General features: G+C 42.0%; 2 protein-coding genes across 3 annotated transcripts in view; one reads left to right on the top strand and one right to left on the bottom strand.

The window, feature by feature from the left end:
• The first annotated feature begins 1,665 nt into the window (after positions 1–1,665).
• On the top strand, positions 1,666–6,016 carry stoml3b (stomatin (EPB72)-like 3b). The gene is made up of 7 exons (XM_084373391.1): positions 1,666–1,761; positions 3,701–3,804; positions 3,912–3,984; positions 4,099–4,181; positions 4,272–4,475; positions 4,606–4,740; positions 5,301–6,016. The coding sequence occupies exons 1-7, from the start codon at positions 1,701–1,703 to the stop codon at positions 5,487–5,489; spliced, it is 849 nt and encodes a 282-aa protein (XP_084229517.1). The 5' UTR covers positions 1,666–1,700; the 3' UTR covers positions 5,490–6,016.
• A 495-nt stretch (positions 6,017–6,511) lies between these two features.
• Positions 6,512–24,314, bottom strand: part of mtus2a (microtubule associated tumor suppressor candidate 2a) — a 50,253-nt gene continuing 32,450 nt past the window's right edge. Inside the window, exons 5-16 of one of the 2 annotated variants that reach the window (XM_084373333.1) lie at positions 22,116–22,280; positions 18,102–18,197; positions 15,084–15,271; positions 14,537–14,662; positions 12,730–12,796; positions 12,119–12,333; positions 11,881–11,986; positions 11,705–11,778; positions 11,514–11,612; positions 11,246–11,365; positions 10,590–10,690; positions 6,512–10,506 (exon numbers count right to left, since the gene is read on the bottom strand). In XM_084373333.1, coding sequence (XP_084229459.1) covers positions 10,077–10,506; positions 10,590–10,690; positions 11,246–11,365; positions 11,514–11,612; positions 11,705–11,778; positions 11,881–11,986; positions 12,119–12,333; positions 12,730–12,796; positions 14,537–14,662; positions 15,084–15,271; positions 18,102–18,197; positions 22,116–22,280 — 1,787 coding nt within the window. In that variant the 3' untranslated portion in view covers positions 6,512–10,076. The remainder of the gene's footprint in view (positions 10,507–10,589; positions 10,691–11,245; positions 11,366–11,513; positions 11,613–11,704; positions 11,779–11,880; positions 11,987–12,118; positions 12,334–12,729; positions 12,797–14,536; positions 14,663–15,083; positions 15,272–18,101; positions 18,198–22,115; positions 22,281–24,314) is intronic. The other variant, XM_084373334.1, reaches the window with a different exon arrangement.

The following is a 24,314-nucleotide window of genomic DNA, read 5'->3' as shown; positions in this document are numbered from 1 at the left end:
GAACTTCAGTGCCGCTTACTCACAATTACAAAGACAGCTGTACGTGCAGATCCTATTGTTGAAGTGCAGCTGTTATTTGCTTTGAAAGAGTTGTACGTTACAATCGTCACCTATATATGTTTTATTCAGTCTGATAAATTACAGGTTCTGTAGGTAAAAGAGAAAGCTGAATATGTGGTAGAGATTGTCATGGTATATACACAGTACTTTATTTTATCAGCATAGAAAAGGTTAAAAATTAAAAGTTTATAGTCAGAGAAAGACTCAATAAGTATGTTGAAAAAAGGTCACGATGCCTTTCCAGTGGAGAAGACATAAAGTGCTCTCTACATTGCCCTTTCTGTGTTATTTTTTCCGCCCCTCAAACATCCTGAGTCTGCCATTATTGTGAATGCTCTGATGAATAAATGTAAATAATTAATGCTCAGTTTGTAAGGACAGTTTGAGTTGAGATAACTGCTAGCCCCCAGGCGTTGTCTAATGTGCACCAGGCACTGCACCCTGTCTGTGTTCTGTTTCTGTTATTGTATACCATTTACACTCTTAGAGCTTGATACAGTGGTTATCACGAGAGCAAGTCATATTGCACAACACACAGGTAATGCTATCTTACATGTGGCAATTAGTCACAAGACCTCCAACACCTGACCTTGTTATCTCACAGGAACAATTTCCATTTCTCCATGTTTCCATTGTAGTTAAACTTTGATCACTATTTTCTGTTTAACCGAACCGGTTCTATTAGCATCTGCAACATGAGAAAAAGAAGATGACTTGTTGCTTTATGTAACACAATGTAAACAAAAATGGCTTTTCTTGGAAAATGGGGAAAAAGGGTACTTCAAAAACCAGAGGCTGATCGTAATGAAATCATGAAAAGGGCAATTATTAAAAGTAATGATAATAATAAAGGCTTTTTAATATTTCCTTCCTTATTTTTGTCTTGTTTTTGAAAGATCTGCAACATACTGAACATTTGTTTGATTGAGCTTATGAAAAAAAATTTCAGGCACATTTTATCTGACTGTATATTCTTCTTCTTACTTCAGCAGCAGAATATGACATTCCCCCCCCCCCCCCCAAATTATTTCACTGTTATTTCATCCATTACCCTGCTACTTATCATAATGGAAACCAGTGTTAATGTTCCCATTATTGTTACATAAATGACATTTGTGTTCCTGCAACAGTAGGAGGAACAAAACAGTTAAATTCCCCCTTCCTGTTCTTTTGTTCTTTCTCTGGTCTGGGACTTATTCGAATGTCTATTTTTTCTCATCACTTTTATTAGATAACCATTATAGGTTATAAATAAATGGAACCCAGTCAAATGAGCTCAATTTAAGTAATCCACAGTTGTCGACTTTCAAATAGTTCCTCATTGTGGTAGGAAGTGAAATGACGAGGGCCCTATGAGGGAATCTCTCTGCTAAGTCGATGCACCGTGAAAAAATAAAACATACTTTTAACATCTCGAATTCTATATATTACTGGTATTTTTCCGGTGACGTGTTCGCATCATGACAGTTGTACTTTGATGATGACCTGATCAGTAATCAACTCAGAGTTAGAGCCACACCTACACCGTTCTTCTTTCAGCATTACAGCTTTAAAAGGCTGGGTGACTCCCTCCTCATTACAAGCACTTCAACAAACGCTCTCAAACCACTTCCCCTCTCACTTTGAACAAGCGTATTGAAATGGAGGACCAAATGGAAAGCCAGAAGAGAAGAGGAATGCAAAGCAAAGAAGATTTAATATGTAAGACAAACCATACTCACACTGTCTTTGCTGTCTTTTCTTCAGAGCTTTATTTTTATATGTACTGGTGGTGTTGAAAAAGTAAAATATTAACAAGAAGTCTGGTGCTATTAACAAAAACACAGGATTTGGTTTAAGGCTAAGATCAACAGTGTTGTTTGCTCTTCCCTGAGCCAGGAACTCAACAGCCTGAATGTACATAGTCATTAATTGCGTGAGCAGGAGTCTGTTATACATAACAGACTCCTGTTGCTGTACACGAAGGAGCTCACCTGTGCAGGTGGAGAGCAGCCGCAGAGGCTTAGGGCAAAGTGTAAGTCCATCGTCATAGAGACAGAAATCACATGTCACTGGCATTCGTGTCCCAAAAGCATGTGACTGTGAGTGTTTGTGTTCGTCTCCCTTCATTTGTGTGCATCTGGATTCATGTTACACATTTGGGTTTGTTGTGTGTGTGAAAGTTCCTCAATTTGGCTGCTGATAAGAGCTAGTTTTCATATCAGAGGTTTTTGCTGCGTAATCTTTTTCAAGGTCTTCGTTATGGCCAACCTGTTTGACAGGATTGTGTTACATAGACGACTGTGTTCACTTTATTTGCAAAAGCTTTCAATTAAGTTTTTGTTGGTGACACGGGACCGATCAATTTAAAAGGAGCACTATGTTGTTTTGGGGGAGAAATTCAAACAGAATTTTAATATTTACAATGTTAATGAGGTAACGATACAAACTCAGAGATATTTATCTTTTCCATAACTGAATAAACAAGCTGTTCTCAGAGGAAAATAAGGTCCCCAGAACACTGTTTGAAGCTGGAAAGGTGGCAGGGTCCACCACATATAAACAAAGTAAAACAGCATGAAGCTGTGTTGTCCTTTAAGGTCAGTTTGTTAATTCAGTCATGAACATGTTTGTTGTTTGTTTGTTTATTTAGTTTGTTAGTTTTTAGTCAATAAAATGTCTTCCCCAAAACTACATAGTGCACCTTTAAACGTGAATTTCCTGAACAGATTTGTGTTTTTAGTCCAAATTTCTTCAAAAGCCTGAGACAGATTTAAAACCTGCTTGATTTATGAGTATTAACTACAGCGTTATCTATTATTGTGTCATGACAATTCTCATAAACTATTAGCCAACAAACACATGACCTTTCCCAATGATTGCCACAGATCACGAGGAACAGTGGAAGTGAATTTGCACGGTTCTCTAATGCACAATAATGCTTCTTTACGGTTTGATGCAACAGTGGAATGTCCTTTGGTTCAGCCTCATTTCCTGTGGTTTCACCTAGACAGATAGAATATTTTGTATTTATGATACTAAGACAAAGAAAATTGGAACTAAAGCCAGACCACAGAGCTGAGGCTTTTTCGAATAAAAAATTAAAATATAAATATCGTTCTCTGACAGCGAGGGTGCTCAATGTTATGGCCTCTCTTGCGAAACACGTGTAGATAAAGGCTGAAATGCAGTCATCAGAGCGGGAAACTATGACACGGTGTCACACGGGGACCCATCCCTCGCTAAATGACTTTCTTTTATTGCCAAAGGGGCACTCAGGAGATCATGTTGCATGAGTAAACATTTTGCTGTTTGCACTGTGTGTGAATCGCTCTGTGTGTAATCTGAGTTTCTAAAGATTTAAACTGGAAAACAGAAGCACAATCCATGAAGGACATATAAATAATGCTCTGTTCCAATTCAAAAAGGAATATTAATTACCATTGTTAACAGAAGACATGTATTTACCCAAGGTGATTAAAATGGGCAGGTGTGCTCTGCGGTTGAGTTACATCAGGGCCAAAATACATCACCTCCACTTCCAAAGGGATCAGAAGTGACTTCAGACTGGTTTATGTGATCCTCACATCCTTTCCATGCTTTCCTCTCTACTTGAGCTACAGTATGTCAAACACACATCGATGTCTCTTTCTATCTCCAGCTGAACGGACAGGGTCGTTGGGATGCATTGGATGGTTCATAGTCATAGTCTCTGGCTTCTTCACCGCTCTCCTCTTCCCCATCACCATCTGGTTTTGTGTGAAGGTGAGTGACCTCAGGAAATCAGCACAGCGGGTAGAAGAGCAGAAACCACCATTTCCTTTGTTGCGCATTTGAATGTGAATTGAGCTTGTGCTGTGCTCTACCTGCAGATTGTTCAGGAGTATGAGCGCGCCGTCATCTTCAGACTGGGTCGCATTACAGACAGGAAGGCCAAAGGACCAGGTAGACACACTGAGAATTGGGGAAATCATTTGTGGTTAAACAAAAAAAAAAGGTAATATCAAATTAATTCTGTTTTCTAGTGGAAATTCATGCTTTTTACCTGTTTGTCCACAGGCATTTTCTTTGTTTTGCCATGCACTGACAACTGCACGAAGGTTGATCTGCGAACAGTTTCATTTGACATCCCACCACAAGAGGTAGAACAACATGAAACTGCAGCATCATAAAATAATCACAGGTAATATCTGTGGACGCGCACAAAAAACTGTCATGTATTTCTACCCTAGATCCTGACCAAGGACTCAGTTACAGTTAGTGTGGACGGAGTGGTGTACTTCCGCGTCAGCAACCCCATCGCCTCTGTGGCCAACGTGTCTAATGCTGATTTCTCCACCCGGCTGCTGGCTCAAACCACCCTCAGAAACGTCCTGGGGACCAAGAACCTGGCTGAGCTCCTGTCTGACCGTGAGGGCATCGCTCACAGCATGCAGGTACAGAATACAGATCAATAGAATTTCTTTTCAGATTATTACTATTGACTGATATTTTATTTATTTTTTTGTTATAGATTAATCAGTGTAAGCTACAGGTGTAATTTCTTCCTCTTCCTGTCTTTTCCAGTCCAACCTGGATGAGGCCACAGACGACTGGGGCATCAAGGTGGAGCGTGTGGAGATTAAAGATGTGAAGCTGCCGCATCAGCTGCAGAGAGCCATGGCTGCTGAAGCAGAGGCTGCAAGAGAGGCCAGAGCCAAGGTCAGGACATGTGACACGACATATACAGTGTTAAAGTTCCCATATCTGTGTTGATGATAAAGCAGGTCTATTTGCTCTATAAATACTGTGAAAGAAGCAAAACACTCAAGCCACGGATCAACGACCACAGCCCGAGTTCAGAAACTGCCCTTTCTGTAAGGTTGTGATGTCACAACTATACAGTCACCAACCTCAGCCTCGCCTCCTGCACGGCCATGGTTCCAAAACACTGTCAGAGCTGATGCTGAAACACAGTGGGCGATGCCCGCTCAGGCCTGTAGGAGCTGACCAATGAGAGCAGAGTGTACTTTTCGGGAGGCCTTAAAGAGACAGGCACTAAAACAGAGCATTCAGACAGAGAGTGAATAGAATTTCAATGGACAGCATGAGAAAAATAATGTGTTTTTGAACATTAAAGCATGTAAATATTTTCCAGTACACATCCAAATAAAAATAAAATAAGCTAATATGGGACCTTTAATTCACAATAATTTGCTAAAAAGCACATTTAGTTTTAGGCAAGTTACAATGTGCTAATCTAATCTCTCCTTGATCTACAGGTTATTGCAGCAGAGGGTGAGATGAATGCCTCCCGTGCCCTGAAGGAGGCGTCCCTTGTGATCGCAGAGTCTCCCTCAGCCCTGCAGCTTCGCTACCTGCAGACCCTCAACACCATCGCGGCAGAGAAGAACTCCACCATCATCTTCCCCCTGCCCATGGATGTCCTGTCTCATTTCATGCGGAAGTGATTCATCAGCGACACTTTAGTTTGCTCATCCTCTGAAGTTATAGAAAACGGAGGCAGGCGGGGTTGGGGTACATTTCTGTGGCACCTTGTGAAATAAACAGCTACGTGCAAGATAATGCTTGATTTCTGTATGGCTGACATTCTATGTTTTTATACTGATCACAGAAACACCTTTGTGATTTACGTAGTCAAGCTGTGATCAGACCGGGCCTGCTGATGGGGTCGGGGTACATTTCTGTGGCTCCTTGTGAAATAAACAGCCACGTCCAAGATAATGCTTGATTGTTGTGTGACTGACCTTTAATCTTTTAGACTGATCACAGAAACACCTTTGTGGTTTATTTAGTCAAGCTGTGATCATGCCAGGCCTGCTAATGGATGAAATTCAAAGTGGTCCTTAGAGTTTACATGCCTTTGAAACTCAGATTATACGTTGCTAAAATTATGTAATAGATATCGTGTCATTCATATTATATGATGTAATGTTGATTGGTTCATACTTTGATACAATAAATGTAAAATATTTAAAATGTGGAATTGTTGAAATTTTCATTTACAGCTTACAAAGTATCTGTTGTTGTTGTGATATTATATTATATCACTGAACAGTTTTCTTAAAACCCCTCTGAGCTTCACATCTCATTTTATCAATGAGAAGGCCCTGTTGTAAAAGGGCTTCAGAAATCAAATATTTTTTTCCGTCTAAAAGGTTTTAAAAATGAAAGAATCTATAAACAAATAACCAAAGGTGAAAACTGTTGTGTAAGTTTTAGGTTTTGTAGTATTTTTTGTTTGGTGGTCTACTTTTTTGTTGAACTTTGAACCTCACAGAGTTGTTTCTAGACACAGAAAAAGAGAAAGACAACAGACTCTAAATCTGATAGTTTTGTCCAAGTATACTTTGATGCTTGTAGTCAAGACCGAACCTGAAAATCTAGTTTTCTGTCACCGGGGAGAATCGCTTGTATACAGAATACATGTTGCAGCATGCAGATAAACACACTTGAACTCTTGGAAATCACATGACTTTTCTTGGATATTTTTAATACTGTGTTCTCCCTCAAAAAGTACAAATAATAGCATCAACATACCGTGTATACATTACATGTTGACCTATCTCATTCCTCGTCCGCTAGGCCTCCTACGCTACAGTTACATTTCGACCATCACAGATGCAGAGAGGTAAAAGAAAGAGAAAGGGAGAGCGAGAAACAGCAAAGACAGGAAAAAACATGCTTCTATCACTTTGTCGGTGCACTAAGACACAACTCATGTTGTAAATGTATTTACATTCAAACATACAATCAGTGCCAGAACAAACTAATTCAGTAAACTTCGTCTCTGGACCAAATCGATAAGGGGTAATTGTATAGCTTACCTCCACAAATTGAAATTCTAGTGCTGAAAGTTGACAAGCCATGGGAATATTTTGCTACAGCAGCATTTAAAAATTAACATGGACGCTTCAATCCCTAATGAATTATATAGACTACCCATGTTTGTTGTGGGGAGGCTCAACCAAGTGCTACATATTAAATGGCTGCTACATAGTGATCAGACGAGAGGTCCTTCCATATTAAACAAAATCACATGAATGACTCGTATAAAATGCAGTCATTACATTTTTGACATTCAGCGTATAGTGAGACACAGATGTCCACAGGACACATTGGAGGGTCATTACAATACCAGTTCATTGTTTAGAAATCAAAGTCCATTCAAAAAGTGAATTATCAATTCAATATGAAATTTACGCTGTCGTTTGTAAACAGTAGTCTTTGTTGCATTTTTTTAGGCTGTATTCTTTTGCACCTGAAGTGACCTTTAGGAGGACCCTGAAGAACGACGCAGGTGAACCGTAATCCTAAACGTTTGATAACACAGTGACTCTCTGACGGGCAAATTCTTACAACGCGATCGTTGTGCAAAGACATTCTCAAAATCGTCAGTGTGTAGGTACAAAATAAGTGAGAATTGAGAGACGCGTCTCAAATCCTATGCTGCACTTGACATTCTTTTGTTTAAGAGCATTCAACCCTGTATCGTATCGTACAAAAAAATCTTGATGAAAGAATCTTTTTTTTTGTTTGTTTTTCTTGTCACTTTTTAGCAACCATCAAAAGTGCTGGTATCGCAGTTAAGGATCCACTTAAAAGTATTTGACTGAAAAAACTGGCAACCCAGAAACGCCCTTGTTTACATGCTGGTAAAAGGTTAACTTAATAGAAAAAGTGACCAGGGGCACTGCAAGGAATGTCAAAGCCTTGATGCTGCCCCCCCACACCCCCCATGCATCTACATAACTTTAACAAAATTACATTAGCGACTAACCCTAAATCCTGCTCCTATTAGCCAACGTAAACTTACCCTCATCCCTTCTCACTGTCCTCGTTTATTTACAGCAGTTTTAGCTTTGTTTGTTACAATATGAGTAATTCACTGAGACTAAACTGTATAATACTGTAGTGTTCTACATTGTTCAAAGCCGGATGAAAGACCCTGAGGGTAAGTTATAGAGTACAGAGCAGGAGGCATTTATGACATACTGTATGCTATAAAATAATTCTCATTTTATATACCAAAGGATGGTTTCTCTGTCGTATTTTATAGAAGTGGAAAATTATCTCGGGAGAGTGTATAATGCTCTGTAGAGAAGCTATACAAAATGAAAATTGACAATATTTCTAATCTAAATTTAGAAAATAATTCCCTGAACGATATATTCTTGCGCGCTGAGAATTCAGCGTAGCTCGCAAAAGTTTGAACGCAACACTCGCAGGATAAAAAGTGTCATTCCGATAAACAAACCCGAAGCATCAGAAGAGGTTATGAAAAGGTTAACACAGGCTGACACTGGGTTACGCTAATCTCTGTAACACGAGTCACAAAGAGGTAAACAGAGAGTTAACCTGTACTTTTTTTTTTAAAGGTGCAGTATGTAAGAATTGGCCACCTGTTTGTACCCAAAAGAAATAGAAAGCAGCATATCACCAGAGTAACACTGCTGCTAACTGTACAGGAGCTCTGAACCAGGAAGGGCTGGGGCAAGCTGGTTAGCATGCCACCTTCAGTAGATATCTGAAACACGATACATAGACATCATGACACCAAAACCGTTATTTCTTCACATTCTGTCGATCATTTTAAGTTTTCCACTAAAACCTTACATATTGCACCTTTAACCTACATAGCTTATAGACCCATATCATATCATAAGTCAGTCCCCTGAACACCACCCATGTATGGCAAGTAAAAAAAAACCATCTGCACTATATTTCCTTTCTCCTCGGGTACATCACATATTCCACTTGTGTCCCATATGTGTTATTTTCAAAAGTTACAAACACCATTCATTTGCTTCACGCCTCAAGCTTAATAAATAGACAGATCACAGCAATAATAAGTTTCACATTAAGACTGGAAGACTTTCACAGTACATGCTTGCTGAAGTAGCAAAATACATGTAACAAATGAATTAGATATCACGTTTCAAAGAAATCCACGACATTTAAAACAGATTCCTGTGTTGGGTTTTTTCCCCCTTAGCTTCGAGCTCCCTGGTAGCTCTGTGTGTTGTGTGTTGTTGTTGATGTCGCTGTTGAGCTACGCAACAGACTGCACATTCCCGCTGAGGTAAAATACAAAATGGCAGACGTAGTTTTTGCATGTTGACCTGAGGGATCCCTCGTAGCTCATGTAGGAAGACCTGGCAAGGTTTGAACGTTTAAGTCCTCTGTGTTTTGCAGGTAAAATGGCTGGGGTTCCAGGTAGGGTTGTCCCACACAAGTAAAACTATCAGCATTGAAGTAATTACAAAATGTTTAACGGCTGAAAAACACGATTCACTTTCATTTACAAACTAATTCTTTATCCAAAGCCGTTCATGGAATAAAATGCTGCTTGTCCTCTGCTGGTGAGACGGCAGGACGAAGTATAAGGCGCTTTGTTGGGGATTTTTCCGGATGATAAACTAAACAAAAAAAACAAAAACAAAAAAAAACATTTCTGTTGAAAGCTGATTCAGTTCATAACTCAGAATTGCAGCTCAGGCTTGAATATGAGAAACTAATCCCAATGAGAGAGAATATAGCTTATTTTATCAAGGGCATGACCGTGTTTATAACACATTGTGTTGTGGTGACAAGAGTGTGCTACTTTCCATCTGTACTGTTTCCTCTGTGCGGGACTCATCGTGACTACCCATGCAGGGAGGTTTCTCTACATGTCGACACTATCCGTGCCACTATCATACAGTATATACAGTCTACACTTCCAGGACTACATACAAGTTGTGAATGGGGCCGAGGCTGAGCTGCAGTCATCTGCATCCATTACATTATTTATCAGTCTTATTGTATCTGTGTTGTGATTCACTTGACGGACACCGCCAGCATCACCAAGAGACTTGAAAGTTCATGACTTTGTCCAGCTTGTCCTGTGATGACTGGAAACCACAGCCCTTGTTTTTCTCCAACATGTACTTCAACACCATTCACATTCAAAAATTGAAAAGGAGGAGAGAGCAGAATGAAGGAAATGAAAGAGAATGTGATGAAAACGAGAGAGAGAGAGAAAGAGAAATGTGAGCTTATCTCTGCAAAGAGCTGAGACAACTGGGTGAGTTACAGCCATTGGCTGACACTCTGTGTGTGGGCGTGGCCGGGCCAGGGGAGTAATTCTGATTGCTGGCTGCCCTGTGAGTGGGTGTGCCTGGTCCAGGGGAGAGGTTTTGATTGGTGGAGGCTCTGTGTGAGGGGGAGCAGTATTGAGCCTGCTGGGGACAGCCGTAGCAGTGGGTGGGGGAGTCGCAGCCTGCTACGGGTGAGGAGGAGAAAAATGGGGATGAAGGGATGGGGGAGTTGGAGAAGGAGCGGTGCAGTGGAGAAGAGGCAGGGGATATGAGGGGGCTGGTCTGGAGACGCCACAGGAGCTCCTCATTGTTGCGACTCAGCCGCTTCTTCTCGGTGCTCTCCTTCTCAACGGAATCATGGAGGTTGGCGTTCTCCTCTGACAGTTGCCTGCAGGGAACAATGCAGCGTTTCATACTTAATTATAGCTCAAAATCTCCACATGGTGATGATTATGATTGAAAGTGTCTTACCTGGACAGGACAAGGTTCATTTCAATACGAGCCTTCATATCCTCATTCTGCTGCTGCAGAACCTGGACCTTCTCCTCAAGGAACACGTTCTTTTGAGCCTGCTCAAAAGTAGAACACAACCACAGCGCAATATTTTATTCACCAGACATAATAGTTTGAGAGCGCTTCGTAGTACTGACACTGCAATCTTTAAAGTAACTGCTGGTGTTGGTGGACGTGTGTGTGTACCTCAAGGATCCGTTCTCGGATCCTTTACGCTGATGACACTCAGCTATTCAAGCCATTAAAACACTCAGATCCTGATGCCCTACCGCATACAGCTGGTGCCCTTTTTCATTCCGCCACTGAGAGCCACCACACCATGGAACTCTCACCTGCTATACTTAGACACACCAAGTCCAGCTTCTTTTAAATCTCTTCTTAAAACTTTACTTTTTCACATGTTGTTTTCACTGCTTTTATATCTGACCCTAAGTTCATGTCATTCATTCTCATTTTATTGTAGAACACTTAACAACATTGTTAAGTGCTATATTCCTTTATTATACAATGGCAATTATGTGTTTCAAGACCAGTGTGCCTGTGTGTGTGTGTGTGTGTGTGTGTGTGTGTGTGTGCTTGTGACAGAGGGGTTGGGCTAGCTTATTTGAGCCTACCACTTTCTCCAGATCAGATATCTTCTTCTCTTGCTGGTGTATCTGCTGGTTCTTCATTTCCACAACCTCCTTCAAGCTCTTCAGATCTTGCTCGATGTGCTGGTACGGAGCCAGAGCATCCTGTTAAAGACACAAAGAAGAGAAAAAGGAGAAAAGAAAGATACAGAGTGATGACGATGGGGTTTATCATAGAGATATTTGGATATCTATAATATTCCCAGTGACTCATAGTTATAGTCATAGAGTAGGTAGCTGTAGGTAAACTCACAACTATCTGCTCATCTGTACTCCTCCTCAGAGCCTCCTCAAAACGTTTGGCTTTGTCTCTCAGACTCTGGTTTTGAAATGTGAGAGTATCCACTTGATCCTGTACAAACACAATAAGATTCATCCTATCAGTACGTATTAGCGTGCATGACCAAAGAATGACCATTGAGCATGTTTTTAATGGAATCATACCTGTAGAGAAAGCCTGAGTTTCTCAAAATCCTCCTCTAGCAGCATCTTCTGTTGCTCATGAGCTTTCCTTAAGTCTACACACACAGAGAGTCGGAAGTGCAACAAAAGAGAGTTGGTGTTGTTTCTAGCAGCACTGGTGTCATATTGTGTTTTTTAAATGAGGCCTAAAATCATACCTCTCATGGTACGGGCGTGCTCCTCATGCAGTGTTGCCATGGTGATGTTATGCATGTCTCTAAGCTCCTGAATGGCTGCCTGGTGGTTGACAGTCATCTCCTCCACCTAACATACACACCCACACACACACACACACACAGAGTAATGTCCTTTAAAGACTGACCGGATACTCAAGTGAAAGATCGGATTTTAATCAAAGCTAAAACAGACATGTCTCCCATGATGCCTTCCTCTCACCTGCTCCTGTTGATGGGTCCTCAGCTCCTCCATCTCTGAGCGATGCTCCGCCTTCAGGTGTTCCGCCTCAGCCGAGTGACACTTCCTAAGCCCCTCCTCCACCGCAGCCAGCTCCGCCTCCTGCTGCAGCTGCAGCTCCTGCAGCTCTCGTTCAAATGCCACCTCCAGCGCCGTCTTTTCCCGATGGAGTCTCTCCCATCGTGCCGTATTAAATGCTGTGTATGAAGTAGAACCTATCTTGTGATCATATCTCAAAGACCGACTATACAAACTTGGGTCACTAAGTTTAATTTTAGTTAGATAGAATTTTAATCAAAAGCAGTTATGTGGAATTGATTAGAAAAATAAACAAAGTAGAATGAAATGGTGCTCCCTCAGTCCTCCAAACTCCTTCAGCAAATCAACAAATATAAATACAGAAAAATAAATAGCCATGGCCTTTTTCAAGAAGACATCTGGACTTGTCACAGTAAGAATAAAAACAGGTGTAAACAGTAAGAATACAAATTTAATTTAGCTACTTTGGTTTCAGGGTTGTGCTATTGTTCATGCAGGTTCACTATCAATCAATCATGGCTTACTGGGACCCCTGACCCTTGGCGCTCACTTACCCATTTCATCTCTGATCTTTTGCATTTCCAAGGACAACTTCCTTTGGTTTTCTTCTGTAGTTTTGCTCTGAAAATTGGAAGTAAACAAAATTATTATTGCAAGTTTAATGTGCCATTAATGCAGTTAATACTGGAGTATGGACTACTACTGAGATATCTACTCAGGTCAGCAGGCTAGCCAGCTAACCCCTTCCCAACCCAGGCCCAAAGCTCCTATGCTGGAGGTGTAAACACCAACACTTCTAGTGCTTCAAGCTCCCAGTTTGGACCGCCGGCTGCACGGCTAACCGGAGCTGGGGTCATGCCTATGTTCCCACAGCCCATGGTCCCACAGCCCTATGTTCCCACAATTTAGGGTTAGGGGAGGGGAAGAGGTTAGGGTTGGAGAAAGGGAAGGGTTGGGTTTAGGGAAGGGGAAGAGGTTTGGGTTAGGGAAGAGGAAGTGGTTAGGGTTAGGGAAGGGGAAGTGGTTAGGGTAGGAACATAGGGCTGTGGGAACATAGGCATGCTCCCACTGAGCTAACTAGCTTCCGCTATTTTGTTAACCCCCTATTTGTTTGGAGCATAATTTTGAGAGGTGGCCAATTCTTTCATATTGCACTTTTAAATATTTGATTACTGTATGTAACAAGACTATAATGTGCAGCAATATGCTAGCAGCCCTGTGAGGCTTTGAGCTAAATGCTAATGTAAGCAAGGTAACATGCTCACAATGCTAGCAATTCTAACATGTAAATGTTTAGCAGGTGTAGGCTAATGTTAAGCATACCATGTTCATCATCTCAGTTAAGCACACTAGCAGGCTAACATTTGCTAACCAACACAAAGTCCAGCTATGGCTGATGGGAATGTAATGGCCCAGCAGTCACTTGGTTGTTAATCAAAGTGTTGGACAAACCTTTGGAGCTATGTACTAGCATGGCTTAAAATAGAGATACACCAGAAGGAAAAACAAAACCTGTGCCTATCTTTTTTTTAAATCATGACTAATGATTTCCAGAATTAATGTTTAACCTCCACTAACACTACCACAAAAGCTGTTAGCCTTGAAAAAGAACTGAAAAGATAAGACACCAGAGGACTATTATGAAAGCTTATCTGCAGTGTACACAAGGTCCTGATATGCTGATTAATCTGAAATTAACCTGCATGGGCAACGTGGAAAAAACACTTCTGTAAATATGGCTAATTGATATGATTAATAAACATTCACAACTCAAAGGGCACACACACATGCTAAAACCGTAGCTGCTGTGTCTGACTGACGCCAGCAGAGGGAGCTCAAACCTCCTCAAATAGGCCATTCCTGTCTTCTATGTCTGCACTGTGAGTCAGTGACTGCAGCACTCAGACAGTGACCATAAAGAAATCAGACGGTCCCCCGACAGCATGACAGTAGTATTACAGCTACAGCACCTCAGAGGTTAAGGAGAGCTGGATGAAACGAGCTCTGTGGCACACTGAACTCTGGAGGACCCTTCCCACAGTCGCAATCACTCCCGCTCATCGTGCTGGACCATGCTGTGAATCTCACCTCATGGTGTTTAATACTGTATGTGTTTGTGAGTTCACATGTGGGTGAGCATGTGCTCTCTACAATCCAAGCTTCAAGTAAATGGAAAGGTTGAGTCACCGCTGTCGTGTTTGAGTGTCCTGTGCGTCAGTGGTGGGATCATTGGGGACATGATGATGATAGCACTATAAAAGTGTGTATGGGCAACATGCTCAAGTGCAGGATATATTTAACATGGTGTAAGACAATATTAATTTTATTGAGTGTATGCATTGTATTATTCAAGCTGGCTACCTTGAGGCAGTAATGCTGAGTGGTAATAATGAAGGCTTCCAGACCCAAGGAAGTCTTCCTCAGTTCTTCTCTGAGCGCTCTCAGCTGCCTCTCCTGCTGCTCACAGCGTCCCTGCAGCCGCTGAACCTGCAGTGACAAAGAATGAAACTGAATAATAATAATAATAAAAAAAGAATAGCACAGTGTACCGAGAACTGCTGCAGATTTCCCCACAGGCGTAGCTTTTTTTGGGGGGGGGGTGGAGGGGTAAGGACAAGTGCATTTGTGCCCCCGAGTAGAAACAAGAAAGAAAAGGAGAGGACTTTTATTTTGACATTTTAACTGCTTGAGAGAGCCTGAGTGCCTTTTATTCTATTTTCTTTAAAGATTTGCATGTCTGATTTGTGTTTTCCTGTTACAAATAAAGACATTTCTAGTATGAATTGATGCAGCAACTGCAGAAAGTGGTGAATAAAAAGAATATGGAAGCAGGAAATTGGGTGTTTTACGCTGAAAATGTTCCGCTTAAAACAAAACCCACGCCCTTGGATTGCTCCCAACAACTCACCTCATGCCTTTGCTCTTCTTTTTCTCTTTCCTCTGCTTGCCTCTCCTTCTCTTTCTGCTGAGCCTCCTCTTTCTCTCTCTGCAGGCTCTCCTGCTGTTCCTGCTGCAGCCTCAGGGGGGCAACGCGGCGAGGGGACCCCGGGGGAGCCGACCCTCGCACTGCTGCTGCGGGCCGCTGCACAGACTGGACTGCGAGGGGGGGAAGAAAACAAATACAGACAATTAAATTAAGTCAGAAGTGAGTCTACATGACTGTCTTTTTTAGGAGAAACATTATAAAAAACATAGCACATAGAAATATTCAAATATAATATACAATATATGATATCTCCCTTATGCCATTAATTAGTCATGTACTAATTCCTAAATCTAACTGGGACACATCTAACTATAATAATGAAATTGATGAGCATTAAATCAGAGGAGATTTGACCTGACCTATTGCTAATGACTGTGTTCACATGATAAATGGTCGTAAGTTAATTGAATCTTTTCCACAGAGGAGGCCTTGGGGTGATTCCCAGTCTGGCGCTCCTCATGCTGGACCACCTAATCTCGTGATGAATGTGATCCATATCAAGAAATGATCGAGCTGCTGCATCCACTAATATATAGACACTGTAAACTTGTATTATTCGTATGGTGTTTTAACTATAGGCTAATGATGAAGGTGATTTAAAGGCCAGACAAACATGTGACAGCCATTTCTCCTCCGGGGGGGACGCAAACCATTAAGCTGCAGTTGACGCACATGCAGTCAGATTAACCTCTGTGTTAGTCACCTTGTCATGAAGTGTGAACACGTTATTGGCCTGTGGAGAAGCACAGCATCAGAACACGGCATTACTCGGATCGACTGCGTTCTTTTGAAATAAACCCTCTGACTAAACGTCTGCGCGCACGAAATATACGAAACGACTGCAGCTCCACATCACCTGCCTCGACCGTATCATTCAGGCCCACTGAGGCATGAGGAACGGTCTCCATGACAACGTGAGGCTGGGCTTGGGGTGCAGGGTCCCAGGTAATGAGTCAGTTAGAGGGAGGAGGCGGGGGGATAAAATAAGGGGATTGCTGAGGGCCACGGGTAAATGAGAGAAGAGAGAGAGCGAAGAGACAAAGAATTCAGTAAGAAGAGGGGGAGGTAGCTGGAGGTGAATGATTGGGATGGTGATGGATGTTTAAGGCCAATATAGAGAAAAGATATCCTTGCAAGTATATCTGTGCAAATAGATCTAAATGGGGGGGGGGGGGGGGGGGGTCTTAAAGGCACAATAGGATTCCCTGTCTTTAAAAAATGACTACAAGTCTTATGTAAATGTCGTTTTTTTGCAGACAGACACACACACACTCCGTTTTTCTGTAGGTTCTACCTGAGAGGTTAGGGAGAGTTGAGTGCATACCAAATGAGTTTTAGTGGCTGAGTGTGAAGGCAGCATGCAGATGACAGCGGAGGAGCTGATGGAGGAGGAATAATGATGCGAGCAACAATGAGAAAAGGCGACGGCAGACACTGCAGGGTGCAGACACTAGTGTGTGTGTGCGTGTGGCTGCTTGGCTCTGGCTAAAGGTGGTAAGGGCCGGTTATTCAGTAAATTTCGCTTTCATTTTTTCCTGGCACACCTTCGAGAACAGCTTCAAGTAGGAGCAACACACTGACAATATCTTTAAACACAAGCAAACAACAGACTCGGAGAGAAGAAAAAATGTTCTTATTTAGCGACTGCGTGGGAGGAGACGAGGTCCAGCACAAGATGCAGCGAGGACACGGGTGAACAGTAACAGCAGCACTTTGGTGAGAAACAGTGAAGTGAGCGGAGAGAGTGGTGTAGCCTGAGGAGACGTGTCAACTCTGCGAGGAAAGATGGGGAGGCCCTGTGCAATCCTGTGAAAAAAAATGATTTTACCACCTACAGAGCCGAGAGAAAGAAAATGTCCAGACGGCAGGGATCAAACCGCAACATAGAAGATCTCAGAAACAGTGGACGAATGCAAGCTGCTTCTGGGTTTGAGCGTGTTATGAAAAGGTTGTATACAGTATATAAAGACTATTTTTAGAAAGGGTTAGGGAGAGTGGGCTGGAGGAGGAGGAGGTCAGTCAAATGATAGTCTCGCATTGCCAGACATACCTCGACAAGCTGAGTCAGTGCTGGAGTGTCTGGCTGCACCCATTATCATTCTGCTGTAGGGGAAAAGGCTCTGGCTCGTTTGCATTTCTTTAAACCGATTTTGAAAAGCGGTAACGCACCCGTAGTGGAATGGAGGAGCGAAACCTTTTCAACTCATCAAACACAGGCAGAATTCATTAATAAGGGTGGTACATATGTAGACAGGCCAGCAGGGGTTCTGACATACTACTTTTTAACAGCAGACATGTCAAATTGCAAGAAAACACAGGTGTGAAACGCTTTTCTATTCAAGTGTCTAAGTATGTCGGCATGTATTTCCCCAGAGCCCTGGAGCTGCAACAACTGAATAGGCTGCAGCCATAATTTATGTCATTAATGTCACCTGTGATTGTGTTTAAGTGTGACAGGTCAAAATGTCTGCCGAGAAAAAGCCTATTGTGCAAGCTTTTCTAGCTCGAACAACAACTGTGAAAATCGCCTCTTTCACAGAAGACATCCAGAGTATTGTGCAGGGTGGTTCACGCTCACACACTGAGACACCTGAACATAATGGAGTTGTTGTTAATGTTATTAGTAACACCTGTGCTTTTACTACTTTGACAAGTCAAAATGTGAAAAAAAAAAAATGGTCTATTGTTTTGACTTTTTGGTTCCTGTGTGTGTGTGTGAGACTTAATTTGGCCACTTTGGTTGAACTTCGCCTGTCGCCGGGATAGTTGGTAGTAAATGTTTCTGCAAAGGCTCATACCGTATTTACATTCAAACAGGTTTGCAGAAACGTAGATTGCCAACATTTATTCTGGCGACTGGGTTGAAAGACAGCTGTCAGTAACTTCATGTATGTACAGTATTTTGTATGTTGTATTTTGGTAACAGGGGAAAAGACTCACCTGGGGACTGCGGTTTGGGAGGAACCACTGCCAGCCTCTTTGGGGAGGACGGGAGAGAACGTGTGACCTCTGAACGCTGAAACTCCTTCCTGCCGACTGTCAATCAACAAGGATACGACAACTTTAATCAGAGAAACGCACCATGACATTTCGTTAAAAGACGACAAACTAAATGTAGCACTAACATCCTGAAAAGCTGCCTGAAATATAACATTACGTCAGTCAGACTTCCTCGTACGTACACACACAGGCATCAAACGAACCATCTATCCCTGTCGACTCTCTCCTTTTTCCATCTCTTCCATTTCTGTGCTGATTTTTTCCCTCTCACAACTTTTTTCAATCTCTCTGTTACCCTCCTGCTTTCATCTCCAGCTATCTCCCTCCCCTGCTGCGTCGTATAACTATGTCCCACGGGAGTTTGGGTCAAAGCGAAGCAGAGCATACTGCGGGAGATGTGCCCATCACCTCCCTGCTCTGCTCAGCTCTCCGTGACATTACACACTTTGCAGCCAAGACAGGCAACAATCTGGAACTCTTGTCGCAGAGCAGGTGAGGTGTGTGGGAGTAGAGAAAGTGGCTGGATTTGAAACAATAAATGTGAGATGCATTACCCAGGGAGCTCGGGGTGGTGGTGATGATGATAGTGAATAGGGAAGTAGGTTTCAGGAGGTTAGCAGGGAATTTGTTGTGAAGCAGAGAGGAGACGAGGAGAGAGGCCTTGAAAAGAAACTAATTAGACCTGTAATGGGAGAGAAGCCTCTGATCCTGAACAAATCCCCCAAATAACCCTGGAGAGATACTCCATGTCTACGGAGACTGTGCGAGTGTGTGTTCACTGTGCGTGTGTTGGTGCGGCTGTGCCAACATGGCTCTCAGAGTGACTCATTACTGCCGAGTGAACTCAAGACTCAAACACACACACACACACTTACACTGGCACACCACTGTTCTGGTGCTAGTAAAACTGTATCAAACCTGTATTTGAAGTTTGAGTGTACGGTCTACTTTGAACAAACACTTTCCCAAACACTCTTACCAAAAGTTGGGTGAGAACATAGATTTTCTCTTCTCTCTGTGTTCAATAGTTAGCTGTGAGGTGTTTAGCCGAGCTGAACACAGAGACTGGAAGCAAAGAGAAAGTCTGTCAGAAGTAAGAAAAATAAATGAATATGGCCTCCAGCAAACCATCTTGCTTACGCTTACTGAGCTACAAAAATAAAATTGTGAATAAATAATACTAGTTTTATACATTTATACATGTAAATGGATGTAAACAGTGAAACTAGTTAAAGGGTATCTCCACCAATTTTACGCATCAAAGTGTGTTCACAGGTCTTGGGGAGTACTACTGCATATGTGAAACAAGTAGTATAAAGCCTTTGTGTGGCTCCAGAGGAAGCTGCATCTAATCTGAGTTGCATTGTGGGTAATGTAGGCACCAAGTTTTTTTGAAAAGGTCTCTGGTTCTGTGATATTTTTGATAATTTGTTTTTAAACCATCCATAATGAGTCCAACAGTGTTATAGGAGTGAAATGCCAAAACAGTGGACTGCTTTTCAAAACTGGGCACCTACGTTACCCACAATGCATCTTAGCCACTGAGAGACAAAGGGCTTTAAACTACTTTTAAAAAAAATTTCATATACAGTAGTACTCCTCGACACCTGTAAACCTGACACTTGTGTAAAACTGGTGGACTTACCCTTTAAGTGCTAGATCATTTAACAAGACTTCAGAGTCTACAACCATGCTAGCCGCTCTACGAGGCTACAGCAGTGCTTGGAGCTAACATAAGCATGTTAACACGCTTACAATGACAATGCGATCAAGTCGATGTTAACGGGGATAACGTTTTTACCTCCTGTCTGCCAGAATGCCATTAAACACACCACGTAGAGGTCAAAATGTTTGGGTTGGGTCTGGGCTGGTTAAAACTGAATTTTGATGAACTATGGGCTTGTGGAAATCAAGGGGTCGGAGTGCTGCAATCACCAAAGACAATAACTGTCACAACTTTGGCAGGAAATTGGGTGCTCGAGTAAGAAAATTAAGAAAGGTTGTTTTCAGGTCCTTTAATAACTCAGATTTAGAGATTATCTTCTTGTCCTGTTTAAATCCCTGTAATAAAGGACCTGTCAATCAATTTGAGAGCAAGCACATAATTATTATCATTTTGTGATTGTGTGATGAGCAGGTCTGTCTGCATGTCTGCATTGTAATTGAGCCTGAGCATTATGCCCCTTATATCCTGCACAAGATTGTTGTGGGCTCTCTGTACTGCAGGTGTTTGTCTGAAGCTCTCAGAGGCTCAGCAGGACGGAGTTGTCTGTCTGATAAGATGTGCGTGTGTGTGGGTGTCTGACAAAATATACGAGCGCTGTATTACATACATATATTCAGAAAATGAATATATGTATAGCACAGATAAGCACAGATAAAGAGTAGAGTGTGTGCATGACTTGCAGGTTGACAGGGAGTCCTCAGGTATACTTCTTCATCAATAATTTACAGCACATTTAAAATCAGCTCAGGGCTACAGACAGACAGGGTGAGACATTTTCTTATAGCCACTACACTGTCTGCATACACAGACTGAGGGGGAAAAAAAATCTGTAGGCAACAATACAACATCAGTGTCTACACTGTTTTGCTGTCTAAAATGTGTTTTGTTTTTGAGATATCTGGCTCACACTGCAGCGAAGATGTCAGAGTTCTGTGTCTTTTATTCAATCAGCCCCTTGTAAAAGTTTACAGACATGCATTAAGTGTGAGCGAGTGAAGTGTGATACCACATCGCTAGCGGTGTTAATTCCAAAGTGTGAAAAATACAACTGTGTGTGAAAAGCATCACTGCCAGTGGACTTGCTCGCTACTCATCAAACCGTACTGGCATCATCAACCGGGACAGGTGACACCCAACACGTTCATAAACATTTATGGGCAGGAGATGAACGGAGAACACGCAAAGTGTGTTGTGTTAGTGTTTTATGATACTTCATAACTTTAAAAGCTAAAAGGCTCTTTGTATTTTTAACATTTTATTGGAAATGAAAAAAAATGCAGAAACGACCCCTCTACAGGCAGTTCCACCTTTGGATACCTCTGAAACAGCTCTGTGGGTGGTTTTGTAAATCAAGTGAAGTGTTGAAGGGTTAAGTTAGTGGCTTCCAGCATGCCCCAAAATGGCTTTCAACAACCTGTGAGAGCAGGAGCTTGTGCTTAGTTAGTCGCTACACTGTATATGGAGCCAGGAAAAGCCATAGAGAACACTGCATTCTTTACTCCTACCATGGATTTCTTGCCATGTACTATATATTTAACATTTGTACTGTGTCTACAACTGAAGTACTTGCTTTTTGATTTAAAAGAACTGAATTTGAAACCTGTTGTTTACCCCTGACATTTCAGAAAGCTGAATATTCCTGGTCGCTAGTGAGACTGGTCACTACAGGTGCGGTCGCTTTGAAATCGCCTGGGAACAGTGTTAGAGCCAGGGCTTGCGTGCGCATCCGGACATCATACTAATAGGAAACCTCTAAAAACTGCCAAAAAATGTGACATGCAGTGCAGGATAGGAGCACCCGCCAGGAACCTCTTCTTACTACGTTGCCTGATCTGTTTTATGCATGAAAGGACAAATCTGTTTTCCACAAAACTTCATTGGGATTGGAAGGATTGGTGTGTCACCTGCATGCAAAATTGCCTTTTTAACAGTACTGTACATACAGTACGTCATACTGTACACCATGTATAGCTTGCTGGTTATTAAATCGTTCGCCACATATGTGACAACAGCATGTGACAATAGGAGACAATCCGTTGCAGGTGGAAAACTGCAGCTCTCTCTCTCACATGCAGCTCAGACTGAATTGTATACATTATGTGGCTGAGTGCGCTCCTTCCTTCTTCAATATGCTGCAGCACAAACTGGAAGACACATTTTGACAGAAAAGTCTTCAAGCATTTTCAATTATTTCTGTAAGTCCAACCAAAAATCCTGCTTGGACTGACCTCCAGGGGAGCTTCTTGGCTGGGCAGGCAGGTAGCGTCGGGGCAGGGCGGGGGTCGAGGGCGGCTGGAGGCTGTTGCTGCGACACGGTGCCCCTCTCTGGTGATCTGTGGACGAAGGGCCGGTGGTCACTCTGTGAAGAGGAGGCTCCTCGCTCACACTCAGACCTGGAATACACAGAAATAGATTTTCTTACATTTATAAACGTTTTTAAATCCATAGCAGTAAGGCTATATCTTCAGAGTTCCCCTCCTGATCTGCTAAACCCTATCTCAATTGCCGTCTCTTCCTCCTTTTTTTAAACACATATTGCTTTTCTACAGTCTGATAGGCCTGTTATGTCTTAATTTAGGTTCACTGGACTGAGAAATGGTTTGTAACCTCTGGGTCTCGCTGCTGCTTCTCTCAATCAGCTGGACACTTATCCTGCAGACACAAACACACACACACACTCTGACACACAATGTTCACACACTTCTCCACATGAGCGCATTCATACACAGGAAAATACAATTCACACTCACACAGAAGTGCACTGATCATCGCTCATCCTGGCCTACGCTGCAGCTATAATCTATCAAACGACTAGCGGATAGTTTACACACTTGCACACTCGCACACACACTGCGTGTATCCTGCTCATCTCCTCATCCCCGATCGATAATGACACCGCAGATTGCCTGCACTTCGTGCGACAAGCGGGGGTAAACAATCTAATGTAAAGCCGCCCGTAAGAGGCCGTGAGATGGTGATTAAGCCACGTCGCAGGACTGCCATGTCCCCTCATCCTCTGAGATCAGTACATGTCGGAAAATATGGCAAAAGAACATAAAAAAACAAAACAAAAAACAGCTGCTGAAGAGTTTGATTTGGTCGGTTTCGTCTTGTGTTAGAGCCAAGTGTCTCCAGCACTCAGGCTTAGAATAGTACACTGCAGGGAGCCTCATCTGTTCAGAGGAGCTGCTTTGGTGTTGATTGTTCCAGTGACCAATGTATTCCACCTCCCTTTTCTTTCTTTTTTACATAAAAAAAAGAAAAACACAACAGCATACCCTTGTCATACTTGACAGAGTATGTTTGACAAAGAAAAGGAAGGAAATATGTCAAGACAAGAAAGGTAAATGTACCTTACAGTATAATGCAGCCAGGCATGTGGCAGTGGTGCATGTATTGTATAAAATCCAATATTTCCAGCTAATTTAGCTCTAAAAATGCAGACCTGATTTATTGCATGCAACACATAAATATATATATGCACGCATATATTGTAAACACATACTATGGGTCCTTAGAGACTAGGGGACACATTATGCTTACACACCATCTAATTAATTCATTTTTTATCAAAAGTGTTTAATTTCCTGATGTTTTTCTCTGAGGTGTGTGAGTGTTTTTGTTTCAATATTTACCTCTCATTCACAAATTCAAATGTGAGGTTCACTGTTTTGCCCAAGGACACTTTAACATGTGGGCAGGGGGAGCCAGGTATCAAACCGTCAGCCCTGTGATTAGAGAACAACCTGCTCTGTCTCCTGAGACCCAGGAGGGCTTTGATGATGGTAATTTTGAAAAATGAAAAATATGCCTGAAGCAGTTGACGATGAGAATTATATGTTTGTGGAAAGATGGAGACAGGAGACGAGCAGGACAACGCTTAGAGGTCATACAAGTGACAGCAAAAGAGAGGTGTGCAGGATAACGACAACCACAGCGCCATGACAACGAGACTGTGATTATATTGTTGACAAATGTGTTCGGTCAGTAATGAGCAGTTACGGTAGAAAAAAAGGTGCCAGCGGGTTATAAAAATATTTTTTGACAACTACAAATGAAAAAATCAACAAGGAAATTCAGAAGATGTGTTCTGGATGGTTTTATTATTTGTTAGGGCTGCACAATATATATTATTTCAGCATTCATGTCGTGATGTGCACACTATACTCTAAAAAAGTTCAGAAAAACAATCTTTTTTTAATTTGTAAAATATCTTGTATTTAATGACATGTGTCATGCTGTTATGAAAAACAACCATGGGTTAAAGGTCATATTGATAACGTTTAATGTAGACAAACATCTTTTTAAGATAATACATCTACAGTGCTTATCATTATGACTGTGAATCAATAAATCTAAAATATTTGTCGGGTCCAAAATGATTGTTTTGTTTATGTCTGTAAGGATTTGATGGTTGGTTCCAGCTT

Source organism: Pagrus pagrus (genome assembly GCF_965226575.1).
Source record: "Pagrus pagrus genome assembly, chromosome: 14".
In the NCBI taxonomy this organism is placed as follows: domain Eukaryota; kingdom Metazoa; phylum Chordata; class Actinopteri; order Spariformes; family Sparidae; genus Pagrus; species Pagrus pagrus.
Note: the sequence above shows the minus strand (reverse complement) of the source record. Positions and strands in the feature narration are given on the sequence as shown.

Bases quoted from the DNA above. Each gene is read 5' to 3' on its own strand.
- stoml3b (XM_084373391.1), top strand. From the start codon at position 1,701: ATGGAGGACCAAATGGAAAGCCAGAAGAGAAGAGGAATGCAAAGCAAA. The intron at 3,805-3,911 runs GTGAGTGACCTC...CTCTACCTGCAG, and splicing joins CCATCTGGTTTTGTGTGAAG to ATTGTTCAGGAGTATGAGCG. The intron at 4,182-4,271 runs GTAGAACAACAT...TTTCTACCCTAG, and splicing joins TTGACATCCCACCACAAGAG to ATCCTGACCAAGGACTCAGT.